Raw genomic sequence first — 14,609 nt, forward strand, 5'->3', positions numbered from 1 at the left:
TTAATACCTCTTCTGCCTTAACTCCAAATAAAACATCCTGCTGCAAAGGTGCATCCAATAATTTTGCTTTAACATGATCTGGTAACGTCTGTTCTTTTAACCAAGCTTGTCTTCTAATGACAGAACCTGTAACTGCTGCTCTACAGGAGGCCTCTAATGAATCAAAACCACATTGCAAAGTATGTTTTCCCACTTGTTCAGCTGCATGCAATAAATCCTGCATTTCTTTATAATCAGGAGGATCTGAGTTTGGAAGCATTTTTTGTTTCAACTGAGACATCAAATATTGTTGATATTTTAGCATGTGAAACTGGCAATTTAAGGCCCTCATTGCTAACGTTGCAGATGTATATACTTTCTTCCCTCATCTGTCTAATGCTCTGGAATCTCTGTCAGAGGGGACTGGATTCTTTGCTGAGGAGGCCTTTACCCCTTTGGGGCCCTGAGAAATAGTTTCAGGGTCAGCAGCAGGGCCTTTATAAAGAAATTTGTGAGAGTCAGGCACTCTGTAGTATCTGTCAGGCTTAACTGGAGCAGGAGGTAAAGAATCCGGATTTAAACTGGATTCAGTATACACATCATCCACAATGTCCAACACTGGCGGAATAGCAAGGGGTCTGTGTTGAGGTAATAAAAGGAAATCTCGAAGCCTTTTCTTGGATTCTGAATAATCCTGGCTCTCCCAATGGAAATGCTCCCTCATGGTATGCAAGGTTTCCCCAAAGGAGTAGTCCTCTGGCGGAGAGGCTGAAGGAATTGATTCCTCAGCATCAGAATCCTCATAAGGGGGTAAAGAGTATCCTAGGTCTGAGGATGAATCTGAAGGGATGGATACCTGGTCGGATGAGTCATAGTCCACATCCTGTCTAGGCCTTTTATCAGGAGGGGGATGGGATCTTCGGCCATTTTGAGCATTTGTTTCTTAGGCATGGAGGCCTGACCTGGTGAATGCTGAATTGGTTTCTTTGTTTTTAAAGGAGTTTTAGACTTAGCAGAAAATTTAATGGTTAACTGAGTAGGTCTGAAAACACCCTCTGAAGCTACGGGTTGTTCAGCTACTCCGGATCCCTCTGAAGGGTTAGTCTCAGTAGGCTGTAAATCTGGTGCATCCGAAGGCCCAGCCATCTCCATGTGGGAGTCAGTGGCGGCTTGAGGTTCTAAAGATGCGGTCGTCAGGGGCTGCGAAGGCGCCTCACTGAAAACCGGCGAACCAGCGACTGGCCTAGAAGAGGCTTCGTCGTCAGTTTTGGGCCTCGGATGCCTGTCCTTGTCTTTGCGCTTTATGTGTATTCCGGTCGTCGGTAGTTCCGACGGCATGGTATAATTGAATTTTCTGCCAAAATAATGTCAGGCAAAATCAAACCGACATTTAATAGTGCGCTTGTTAAACCTAGCACAAAACTGACAACCTGTGATGTCGTGGTCTGGGCCTAGGCATGGGATACAATAGGAATGGAAATCCTTATGAGGTATTTGCTTCCCACAAGAAGTACAGTTATTAAATTTTACTGACATCGGTCTGAGGCAAGAAAAATTTTCCCCAACGGGGTACTTAGCTCTGTAGAAGACTTCGGTTCTGGATTCGGAATGAAAATCTCAGGAGTCGGCCGACCTGCACTTTTGAACTGCTGTTGCTTCGGGCACCGCGCGGCAAGAAAGACTGAAGAAAATGGCGTCGGCTGCATCTTATATACCCCTGTCGTACTGACGTCAGGGAAGAAGCGACAGCAACCGACGCCGGACCAAGACTTTGGAACTCAGGCCGACTTGCGGGACCACCTGACGTAATGACTGCAGCAGTGTAACACGATGAACATCTGGAGCTGACCAAGCCTTTCGAGCCACTACAGACATGAGTGGATCGAAAGGAGGAGATAACCCAGGAGGTGGAAGGTCGGGAACTGAATGCGTCCAGGTATACAGACTCATCCACGGTAGGGGCTAGGGAAGTCCAGTCCCTCCTCTGTCTAAGCATTTCAAGGATGTCCAAAAAGGAAACGTCTTCAGAGGGGGACCTTGGGGACCCTTCCGATTCATCCATGTCTGTAACTGAGATGACAGACTCAGGGGAGTCTATGTGCTTCCTCTTGCACTTCTTCTTCAGGGGAGGCTCTTCCTAGTGATCAGGGGGGCTTCGGAAGAAGAGGGATCACCCAATGGGTTGTCCTGGGGCATAGGTTCCCTACACTTGGGGTCTAGTGGAGGAGCAGAGGTTGGAACAGACACCACGGGGGGAAGCGGCCGATGGAGCTGGCAGTAGAGCTGTCTCGGGGGACAGCACACTCTGCACGACCTCAAAGGCGTCCCGACCTCTAGGCAGAGAAAGGTCCGGCTCCGAAGAAACAGGAGTCCTTCTCCGCGTCGAGGGTGACGGCTCCGAGGCCGATGTTGGAGCTGAGCTCACCTGTGCCGAAGCTCCGAGGGGGAGAACAGGGTCGGACAAGGGTCCGATGCCACTCCCCCCCTCGGAGCCGACGAGAGAGCCCCGGCACTCAGATCCCTCGATAAAAGGTACAATCGAGGTAATCAGAGCCATCGGAACCGAAGGAGAGATGCCGATCGGCGCCGCCGGTTCTACTACCTGCGGATCCATGGTCTCCGGCTCCGAGCTCAATGTAGTCGGAGGAGGAATGGAAATAGAGGCGGTTGGAACTGATACCTGTTGAGGTGGGCTGGACAGTAATTTTGCCAGTGCCTGTGACTTAAGCACCCTACTTACTACTCTCTCCACATCATTAGCCGATAATCTAGAGGATCGAAAGGAGTGGGAAGAATGATGGCTACGTTCACTCTGTAACAAGAGTGACTGAGGTGCCGAGTGGATGGACTCCAAGGATGGAGACCTCAGTCTCTTATGGCTCTGAGACGGCTCCGAAATAGCAGATGGAGCCGACGGAGGAGTTGCTTTGTCGGTGCCAGCCGGCACCGACATACTTGGTTGGTCAAGTAAAGGAGTCGTCTCCGAAGGTGGAGCCGATGGGTTGACAGACTTGGGGGATTTTGCTGGCTGAGTACTTTTAGTCGGAGAATCCTGAGGCTTCAACAATCCCCGAAGGATTCATTTGTTTTTGCGCTCCTGCAGGACCCTTGGACTAAAAGCGTGACATATAGAACAGGAGTCCTGCAGGTGAACAGCGCCCAAACAATATACACAACTAGTGTGCCCATCTGTCAGAGACATTTTCTGACAGCATGAGTCACACTTTTTGAAGCCAGATACCTTGGTATCTTCAGACATTTTCCTAACAACAACCACAACAACAATAAGAAAATTCCATACTACAAAAACTAAGAAACAAACAGTCTTTTTTTTTTTTTTTTTTTTTTTTTTTACAGTTAAGGAACAGAAAGGAGAGCCTCTAATTTATACAGCTGTCCTAAGGGGGGGGGGACTCTAATTTAAACGAGTTCAGGGGAAACAGAAGGCCTGCGAGTTATGGAGCGATGGCCAACAAAGGTACAACACACAAGAAAGTGATAAGGGATAAAGTAATATATCTAGACAAAAACTTGATAAAAAAACTTGACAAATTTTTAAGAATAAACAACAATTACAATAATAGAAAAAACTATACTAAGCCTGAGCCAGTAATGAAGCAACCTCTCAGCTGAAGCGGCAAACGAGATCTGGGTAGCTGACGCTGGGCATTCTGGGATAAGAGGTAGCCTCGAGCCAGTAAACAGCTCTCGAGCTATAGAAGATGACCGAGTCGGAGCAGAGGATTGGCTCTGAACCCAAACAGCAAGAACGAAGGTGAGATGGACAACTTAACATCAAACGTTCTAAGTTGATAAGCCACACAGACAGGCAAGAGTTAACCAAAAAGAAAGGTTAGTCATGCTAAGACGCTTGGTACAGCCTATGCTATTAGTAAGTGCCACTTGATTTAGACTATCTTTATAGCTCTCCCAGTTGAGATGACACTCTAATGCTTTCAGTAGACACTTTCTCAAAGCCATTTCTCTTTATCAAACTGTCTTCTAGTGACATGCAAGCCAGACACAAAACTGCGAAGGGTACCTTGTTTACCAGAAAAAAAGCCTTACAGTATTAAAAATTATTTTTCATTTACATGCTTTGTAATAAACTTGTTACTGGATAACGCCCATGTTTTTTAACACATTCATTTCCCTATACAAGCATGGGAAAAAGCACACTGATTTTTCTTGTCATACTCTCTTAACCAGACCCCCCCCCATCCTCTTCTTTATTTTTTTTCTTCATTGCAGTCCCTAAACTTCTTAAAACTGAACAAAGAAAAAGAGAGAAGGGAGAAAAAGGAAAAAAAAGCCTCTGTTTATATTAGTATCCCCATTGCATTTCCAAAAAAAACTTGAGAAAACTTCAAGTTTAATTGGTTTAATATTATCTTTAAGGCTCTCACAGCTGGGAAAACCCCTGACTGCTTTCAGAGAACACTATGTCCTACCCAATTTCACTTTTCTTTTTTTTTCCCTCAGTCAGTCCCCTTCCACTAGACTGTCTCCAGTTTCTCTTTATCAGATTGTCTTCATGGAGACATGAAGGCCAGCTGCAGAGTTGTTGCTTAGTATACAGACACGCATTTGCTAGGGGAAAAGTTTATGACATTCAATATTCTTTTTCATTTACTTGCTCTCTCTTAAAACTAATCAATCTAAGGTCCTTAATTAGTCATTTCCCCATGCAAGAATGAAAAAAAGCACATTAATTTTACCCTTGTCATGCCTTTTTAACCAGGCTCCTTTTTAGTAATGATGTCAGCTTTGTCTCCACCATGGGATCAGTTACAAACCAGTAAACTAGAGCACAATCACATTGCAAAACTGCACGGCATGCTACGATTTTAAAAATACACACAACCGCTCACAGAACAACCATTTCGATACTCAGGGAACAAGTTCTAAACATGCAAAAGAAGTCATGACATTCTGAAACAAAGATAAATATAAGACTGTAAAAACTGACAATGCAGGAGACAAGCTGTCAAAAACAGATAATGCTTCTCTGCAAGCAGACAGGAAGAGTTTAAATCACATACACATTAAGAAAATTATGCACGCGCGCGCACACACACACACACACACACACACACACACACACACACACACACACACACACACACACACACACACACACACACACTCCCCTTTCCTGCCAATAAACACTAACTCACCTGAAGCACCATACCCAGCATCTCCATTTATGCCATCCAAAAATGGAATCCGTGACAGGGCAGGCTTGCCTCGACTACGTTTTGGAGGGGATGAGCCACTATGAATGAGACAGACAGACAGACAAATTAACAAAGCAAACCTTCACTGGCTTAAACAGTACATGCTGCATCTCAGATGTTGATACTAGACCTGAAACTCAATAGGTTCTTTTATTTCATACCTCTTTCTATGGTACATCATCTTTTAGGATAAATGACTGAGAAGACTTGAAACACAACAAAGTCTGACATAAGTTAGTGGTTAATAAGGCAATTTGATTGGTAAAAAAAACACAAGCATCATCTAATTACTCAAGTTCCTTATTTGCCTTTTTCTACTCAAACAATACATCAAATAGAGTCTACCTTGAAAAACTGTTTTAATCTGTATGCTTGCACTCTTCAAAAACTATTCCTTAAAATTTCACTGGAATCCAAAAGAATACATTTACTAAGAATTGTTCTAACTACAGTGAAATTTCTCAAAGCATCAAGAATTACTCAGAATAAAAAAAAGAAGTTATGTACTCACCATAACGTTCCATGTTGGTAGTCCATCTCACCCTTCATTTTTACAAATGGGTTTGGAGCTGATCCTCGGCTCCAACTTGGACGATTTTCAAGCTCGAAGACTTCTGGTTGGCTCGTAGCTAATCAGGTATCCCATGGTGCACCACTGCAACCCCAGATCTTGTTTGCTGCTCGCTAGAAACAGAAAAAAAAAACCTAACCAACAAACCAATACTAAAGGGTCACCAACCAAGAAAATTAAAGTATTACTTCCAGATCTTCCAGAATGGGGGTAGGAGGGAGGGTTGGTAAAAATGAAGGGTGAGATGGACTACCAACATGGAACGTTATGGTGAGTACATAACTTCTTTATGTTGTGTAGTCCTATCTCACCTTCATTTTTACATATGGGACAGCGTCCCTAGCCTTATTCTTGGGTGGCTCATTGGAAAATACTCCTGAGCACCGTGGAGCCAAAGGATGCTCTACCCCTAGAAGCCAAATTCAACTTATAATGAGTAATAAAGGTGTGAGGGGTAACCCACGTAGCTGCTGCACAGATATGATCAAGTGGTACCCTGGCTTGAAAGGCTGCAGAGGTAGACAGAGACCTGGAAGAATGAGTCTTGATCCTGCTGGGTAAAGGTCTGCCCTCCTAACTGTAGATGAAGGCTATGCAGCTAGAAATCCAGTTAGACAATGTCACCTTAGAGACTGATAAGCCCAATCTGGAGTCGGAAAAAGAAATGAATAACTGATCTGACTTCCGAAATTCTTTGGTCCGTTGCAAATAAAAACGTAGCTGTCTATGAACGTCCAGCTGGTGGAAGCGATATTCAGCTGCATTCCAATGATTGGGAAAGAAAACTGGAAGCTCAATGGACTGATTTAATGTTGCAGTAGGACAAACGAAGGATTGGTACATAAAGAAATCCTGTTTTTATGAAAGATTAAATAAGGTGACTTAATAGACAGGGCATGTAGCTCAGATATGCGTCTGGCTGATGTAATAGCTACTAAAAACACAGTCTTCCAAGACAAATATTTTAAGGAAGATGAATGAAACGGTTCAATGGGAGGGGATGTCAATTTGGACAACACAAAATTTAAGTCCCAAGAAGCCACAGGTTCTTGTAATGGTGGTCTCAGTAAACTGGCTCCTCTCAAGAAAGTCTTGCATAGCTTATGAGACATAAGGTTAACATTTGGAGACCCTAAACAAAAATGAGAGATTGCGGCCAATTGTACTTTGATGGTGGCCGCGGCAAATCCCTGCTGAAAAAGCTCCGAAAGGAATTCCAGAATCACAGGAATGGGAGTGGTGTAAGGATCCATGTTCATTTTCTGTGCCCAAATAGAAAACTTTTTCCATTTACTGTCATACAGCCTTCTGGTTGAGGGTTTATGCGAGGATAAGAGAATGTGGGACACTGATGAAGAAACATCATGAAGCCTGACTAGAGATGGAACTGGAGCAGCCAAGCTGTCAATTTGAGGGTGTGGAGAGTGGGGTGTAGCGAACCCGACATGTGGGTCAATAGATCTGGAACTGGGTCCAGAATCCAAGGGTCGTCCAGGAGAAGAGGCTCGAGGAAGGGGAACCAGACCTGACGAGGCCAGCAAGGAGCAATGAGGATCAACTTGCTTCCCAGCCAACTGGCTTTCTGAATCACTTTGGGGATAAGAGGGAATGGAGGAAAAGCATATAGAAGTCCCGTGGGCCAATTGTGGACCAGAGCGTCTCTGGGTGTTTCCCCCTGAGGGGGAATTAGGGAAAAATAACTGCTGCACTTGGCACTGAGTGGGCTGGCAAAAAGGTTGCAACAAGGTTGTCCCCATTTTCGGGAAATCTGTTCCACTATTTCCCGTTTCAGAGACCACTTGTGAGGCAGTAAGATTGCCCGGCTTAGTTTGTCGGCTATCACGTTGGTTGTCCCCGGAGTGTGCGTTGCCACCAGAAAGCGCTGGGAAGAAATTGCCCATTCCCAAACTCGCATGGCCTCTCGACAGAGTGGGTAAGATCTGGTACCGCCCCGTTTGTTGATATACCACACAACCGACATGTTGTCCGATTGTATCGCAATCGTCCCTGGAGGAAGAAGGTCCTGAAGTGCTTGCAACGCCAGAAGCACTGCCCTCATCTCCAGAACACTGATATGCAGATGAGCCTTGTGTTCTTGCCATGTGCCGTGGACAGTCCTGCTAAGATGATGCCCCCCCACCCGACCTGGGAGGCATCCGTGGTCACAGTGGCAACGGGTTGGGCAGGCACAAAGGGAGCTCCCGTGAACAAGTTGTTGGGGGCTATCCACCAATGAAGGTCCTTTTTGCATGATTCCGTCAGCAGCATAGGGTGACTCAGTGGTAGACATTGAAATGACCACTGGGAGAACAGGAGCCATTGAAGAATTCTCATGTGCAACCTGGCTAAAGGTATTAACAGAATGGTTGAGGCCATCATTCCAAGAAGTTGAAGAATCCATTTTGCTTTGACCTTTCCGAAGCAGAAGACGACGCTAAACTTGTGAGATGAGGTTTTGTGCTCTTCCGGCAGGGAGACGAACTGCCATATCCACTGTGTCTACCTCTGCGCCTATAAAATTCACAGATTACGAGGGCAGTAATGCAGATTTTTTCCAGTTTATGGAGATCCCTAGTTGAGCACAAAGTTGAATGGTGGCGTCCCTGTTTTGGATGAGTAGATGCCTGGTGGGGGCGGTCAAGAGCCAGTTATCCAAATACGGAAACACCTGGAATCCTTGATGTCTCAGGTGAGCTGTCACTACTGCCATGCATTTGGTGAACACCCTGGGGGCTGTGGTGAGACCAAAGGGCAGTGCACGAAACTGATAATGGCTGGCTCCCAGCCGGAAGCGCAGATATCTCCTCGACGCCTTGTCCATTTTTATATGGTAGTAGGCGTCTTGGAGATCCAGAGAGCACATCCAATAGTCTTTCCCTAACAACGGAAGTATCGACTGCAGTGTGACCATCCGAAACTCGTCCTTCTTCACGGATTCGTTTAATTTGCTGAGGTCCAAAATTGGCCTCCAGTCTCCGGTTCGTTTTTGGACTAAAAAGAACCTGGAGTAAGTTCCGGAGTAAGTTCCGGATCCTGTCTGGTCTGCTGGGACGGGCTGGATGACTCTTTTTTGAAAACAACTTGTTGATCTCCACAGTTGCCTGATCCCTGTGATTGGGTGGAACATCTGGGATCTTTTTGGGAACAAACGGTGGAAGGGAAAAGGGTATGATATAGCCCCTCTGGTAACAACTCTTTGTACCCACTTGTCTTGGGTTATATTTAGCCAGGCTTCTGCATACAAAGAGATGCGACCCCCGACTGGCCCAAGAGAAATGCAGTCAGGCTCCACATCAGGAGCGCTGATAAGGCCCCCCTCGAAAGGGATCATGGCCTTGCTGGTATTGCGGACCGCCCCTGCCTCTAGGGCGACGTCTACCATTTCCTCCTCCTCTGCCTCTGAAGGAGGATTCACTCTGTGTGTCTGGAAAGACCCTCTGGGACTTCTTGAACCACATTTTACCTCCCCTTTGACCTTTGGGGTATGGTTGAGAGGGAACGGTAAAACGGACTTCCACAGTAGAGAGAGTCTTTCCTTCCTGCTCACATCGAGTGTTTCTTTCACCTTGGGACCAAACAAGGAGGAACCATCAAACGAGGCCGTTGGTGAAGGTGGACTTAAAAGGCTCTACAAAATTACACAAGCGCATCCAGGAGTGGCACCTAAGGGCAACTCCTGAACCCGCTGCTCTGCTTGCTACATCAGCCGCATGGGAGATAAGCCTCATGGAGGAGTTAACTACCGAATTTAGGGTGGACAACTGAGCAGAGATCCTATCAGGGACTCCCTCAGGAGAAGCACCCTGTATGGAATCTCTTAACTCCTTGAGAAGATCCCTCTGCAATCTTGTGAAGTGGGTAAGATAGTTCAGAGATCGAAGTGTAAATGCCACTGAACTAAATACACGCTTCCCAAATCTGTCCATCCGTTGAGACTCCTTGTTTGGTGGATGAACAGAGGAAAAAGTCTCCGCCAACTCCTTCTTCGTGGCCGCCGCCACCACCATGGCATCTACTGGAACGCCCTTAGACAAGAATTCTTTTCCAGGAGGGGCAGACATGAACTTATTTGGTCTTCTGGGAACTGGCTTCACGGCATCGGGAGTATCCCACACCTTCTGACTAACCAGATCCATTAGTTCGTCGAAAGTGGGACCAATCGCACCTCTGTTTAAGGATCTCTAGGATGTCCACAAAAGAGACATCATCAGTGGACGACTTGGGGGATCCCTCAGACTCCTCGAGGTCAGTGTCCAATGTCAGAGACTCATGCTGGGAGTCAATATGCTTCCTCTTGCATAACCTCTTCCAAGGAGGCTCCTCAGAGGGACCTTCTAGGGGGGCCTCGGAAGAGTGGGGACCACCAGCCAGTGGCTCCTGAGGATGCGGGTTTCTGCTGTCTCCGGAGAGAGTAGGCACTAAGACCGAAGTGGGAAGCCCTAGGGGGAAGAGTGATTGTACCACTGGCAGGTGCTGTAGATTGAGAGAGCACACTCATCACCACAAAAGCCGACCTCTCCGGCTCCGAAGACGCTCCCCGCTCCGAAGAGACAAAGGATGGTGCCGGAGCCCGAGCCATCGGCTCCGAGACACATGCAGGGTCTGAGCTCACCCTGGCGGAAGCACCGAGACGAAGGCTCAGAACCGAAGATCATCGATTCAAACCCTCCCTATCGATGCCGACAGAAGAGCTTCGGTCCCTGGACACGACAGACGAAGCCAAACGTATCGGAGCCGAACTCGGCTCCAATGCAGCAGCAAGGGGAGCCGGAACCGAGGGTTCCTCCATTGATGACAAGCACTCCGGCTCCGAAAGGCCAACATGGCTCGGAGGAGGAATAACAGATGAGAGCAAAACTGGCTCGAGTGGCTCCAGAGCCGACTGGGTCAGAGCCAACAAAAATTTAGGCAGAGCAGATGACTTCAGGAGTCTCAGTACTACCCTCTCCACATCTTCTTCCGAAAGGCTCCTGGAAGATAAGGTAGGGGATCTTGACCTAGCACGCACTGGAAACTTGATTAGCAAGGAGACCGGTAGGGATTCTACAGACCGGCTCCGAGCAGTAGAGTCAACTATTTCCAAAGGTTCACCAATCAGCACCGAAGCACCTGTGACCGACTCTGAAACCATGGTGCTCTCCTTCGGCTCTGAAGACTGAGGAGTCGAGGAGACAGATTTTTTTAATTTGGAAGGCAGCTCCGAGACACCAGCCGGTGCCGGAGAAGGCCTTTTTGAAGCTTTAGATTTGGAGTCAGATCTGGATTTTGAAGACTTAAGAAGAAGAAGCCGATGAACCAGATAAGGCTTCCTCGAAGGTTGGCTTCAGAAGACCCCTGAGTATCAGCTTGCTCTTTCTCTCCTGCAACACTCTAGGAGAGAAAGCATGACAGAACAAACATGATTCCTGCAAATGGATGGCTCCCAAGCAGTAGACACAGTTACTGTGGCCATCCATTAATGACATTTTCTGGGAGCATTTCATGAATTTTTTGAACCCAGAGGGTTTATGCTCCTTGCTATCCTTATACATTGCTGACACACAAGCAAAATCAGAGGAGAAAAGAGAAACAGAGAATAACTGAGGACTAGGTCCTCTAACTAAAACGGGCCTAGCCCTGCAGAAGAATTACACGAGGACTAGGTCCTCTAAGTTAAACGGGCCTACCCTGTGAAAGAGAAAACTAGGTCTTTCAACTACAACAGACCAAGTTTTTGTAACAGATAGACACAGAGATTCAGTCACACAGGAAAATTTTTAAATGAAAATTACAAATAATAGGGTTACATGAGGACTAGGTCCTCTAAGTTAAACGGGCATAGCCCTGAGTAAAGAAACTGGGTCTTCTAACTCAAACAGACCAAGTATATAACACACACACACACACACACACACACACACACACACACACACACACACACACGTTCAGTAACAGGAAAAACTTTGCAACCACAATCCTAAATAAGACTTTAGCAGATCCCCGCCAAAGCCAACAAGTTACAATCAACAAGTTAATAGTACAATAATAAATAGGAGGCCCTGTTGATTAAGAACGGTGAAACTGCCAAAAACTAACGATCTAGGCAAAAAAGGCACAAAGGCGCCTAACTACTGAAACACAGGATACTAACTACTAAGTTCAAACAAGACCACAAAACAATTTAGGTAAAGACCTATACTAATAGTAAATATGCAAAAAAAAACCCCACTTATGAATGAAAAAATTGCAAAAGACTTAGCCAGAGCCAAGAGAAGCACATCCAAACTCGTCGACGCGGCAAACGAGATCTGGGGATTGCACTGGTGCACCATGGGATACCTGCTTAGCCACGAGCCAACCAGAAGTCTTTGAGCTTGAAAATCAGCCGAGTCAGAGTCGAGGATCGGCTCCAAACCTATATGTAAAAATGAAGGTGAGATTGGACTACCTAACAAAGTGTTATGGATTCTCACCTTAACATTTGATCTATGAGAACAAAACAGCTGTCTCTGATGTCACCAACATAAGACTTCTCTCACACACAAAACTTTCACAGGCTGCCAAATCCCAGCTTTTACCCCCTCAATGCACTGCACTACTGGGATAATGCAATTTTGGACAAAGATAAAAAAAAGTAGAGGTATAGAAGGCTGGACTCATTCTGCAACCAGTAGGCAAACAAAAATTTTGCATCTGACACTGAAACACTCCAGGTGCAGGAACAGAAAGGACAAAGTCCTCATCTCAATAGTCCATAGGTGTCCTATGAAAACATTCTCTTGTTAACCATAGCTCTCAAAAGAGCCTATACCTAGAAGTCATGCTTAAAATACGATGTTTTCCACAGGTGTTTATGACTGAGCAGCAGTCTTGCAAATATTCAAAGATACGTTTTAGAAGAAGGCAGTTGATCTATAGAACCGAGATAAAAAGGGAACATACTGGAAGTGGTTAACAGCTTCAAGTATCTAGGTGGTGAAGTTGAGAAGTCAAAGCTAGAGCCAGAGGTGGTGAAGCCAGACAGCATGAAATGCTGGGTGTACTGTGTGAAAGAATACCACCAAAGAAGCCAAAAAGTAAGGTATACAAAACAGTGGTGTTACTAATGCTTTCATAGGGCAAGGATGGTACAATGGTGAGGAAGCATGAGGAGATAGAGATGAAGTGCTAGGGATGGGTAGTAGAATGTACCCTGTGAGGGCAGAGAAAAGAATGAGGACATAGCTCCAGTTGCAGAAAAGGTCTTGGAAAACAGATTACCGTAGTTCAGTCACATGTGCAGGAAAGCAGAAGATGATCTGGTACAGCAGATTTGGGAAATATAGAAAGATGAGGAAGTCCAGTCAACAGAATGATGAACTGAGAGAGGTTGTGTGACAGTTAGACATAACTGTTTAAGAATATAGTACAGTCCCTCTGAACCAAAAGGGGTAGCAACAGCTGACACAGCACCCTTAACCCCATGTAAAATGGGGCTGCTGCTGCTGACTGAATCTAACAATTCTTTGAGAAGGCACTCTAAGATGACCTTGCAGTGTTTCTCCACATTTTTCACACTTGAGAAAAGAATACAGTCAAAAAGCCACTTGGAAACCACTGTTTAGTACAGTTCTGCAATGTACTTGTCACAGTGCTAATGTGTTAAGACAGCTACAACAACAGAAAACTTTTCAGGAAAGACCACTGAAACAGTAATCGTAAAATTCTAGTCTTCCCACCTAGCAAGTTCCTCTTCTCAATCAGAATTTCTCTAAGTAATAGCATCTTCTATTTGAGAAAACATCAAAGATATTGAACTTTGGTTAGGTGCTGAGATAGAGGTGCAAGACTCACCTGCATAAACCCCACTCCTTTTTATGGTCTCTGATTATAGGTTCATAGGCAAGTACTAGGCTGTCTGCCCGAGGGCATCTATAAGCCTAGCCAGAATGTGTTGGCTTTCGCCTTCCCCTTAGATTGTGCCTCGGTCCAGCAGAGCCATGTGATCCCCGGGGTAAATTTTCTGTTTCCCATCCACTCAAGGTTTCTCTTGAAGAGTGTAAGTGAGGGGCTCTGCCTAATGTAGATTGGAATCCTGTTCCAAAGCATGGAGAGTCTCTGGTACAGGAATCTATCCCACCAGCACGTCCTTATTTATCGTTGTGGTGAGGTTTAGATCCCTAGAGCGTGTGGCTCTTGGGGATTTGTTTTTTTAGGTGGAGCATGTCCATCAATTCTGGGTTGGACATGGCCTTGTATGTCAGGCAGAGATCACCTCTGAGTAAGCGGTATGCAACCGAGTACAGCTGGAGTTTCTTCAGTCGGGCTGCATAGGGCATATGTTTGAGGCCAGTAATCCTCTTGGTGAGGTACTTCTGTGGTCTTTCCAGCTGTTGCAGGTGTCTTGTAAGGTATATCCCAAATGGGGAGTTGTATGATGGGTCTGATGAGTAGAAGGGTACAATAACCTCTTTTGTTCTAGATGCGAACCCTTTTGTGATTAGGTGGACCACATAGAAGGATTTTCTAATCACCTTGGCAATATGACTATCAAAGGAGAGATTACTATCTACTTGGGTCCCCAGATCCCTTATTACATTTTCTGTATTTAGGGGACTACCACGTATGTGGTAGTTCGCGGGTACTTTGTTTTTTCCAAAGGGGATGACAATGCACTTTTTGGCATTTAGCTTGAGGCCATGATTTTGACACCAGGTATCCGTCTCAGTGAGACCCTTCTGGAGGATGTCTGTATCAGCTGGAGAGTCAATTATGGCCCCCAGTTTGCAGTCGTCTGCAAACTTGGTCAGCCATAGTCCTCATGTGCTTGCCTGTACCTCTGAGAAGTACATACCAAACAGGAG

General features: G+C 45.8%; 1 protein-coding gene across 3 annotated transcripts in view; it reads right to left on the reverse strand.

Annotated features, from left to right (window-relative positions):
• BRPF3 (bromodomain and PHD finger containing 3) overlaps nt 1–14,609 on the reverse strand; it is a 1,617,494-nt gene that overhangs the window by 359,635 nt on the left and 1,243,250 nt on the right. For all 3 annotated transcript variants that reach the window (XM_044076533.1, XM_044076534.1, XM_044076535.1), the window contains one exon: nt 5,157–5,254. In XM_044076533.1, the coding sequence (XP_043932468.1) occupies nt 5,157–5,254 (98 nt within the window). The remainder of the gene's footprint in view (nt 1–5,156; nt 5,255–14,609) is intronic.

This window comes from Protopterus annectens, chromosome 7.part0 (assembly GCF_019279795.1).
Source record: "Protopterus annectens isolate FY-2018-M chromosome 7.part0, PAN1.0, whole genome shotgun sequence".
Taxonomy (NCBI): domain Eukaryota; kingdom Metazoa; phylum Chordata; order Ceratodontiformes; family Protopteridae; genus Protopterus; species Protopterus annectens.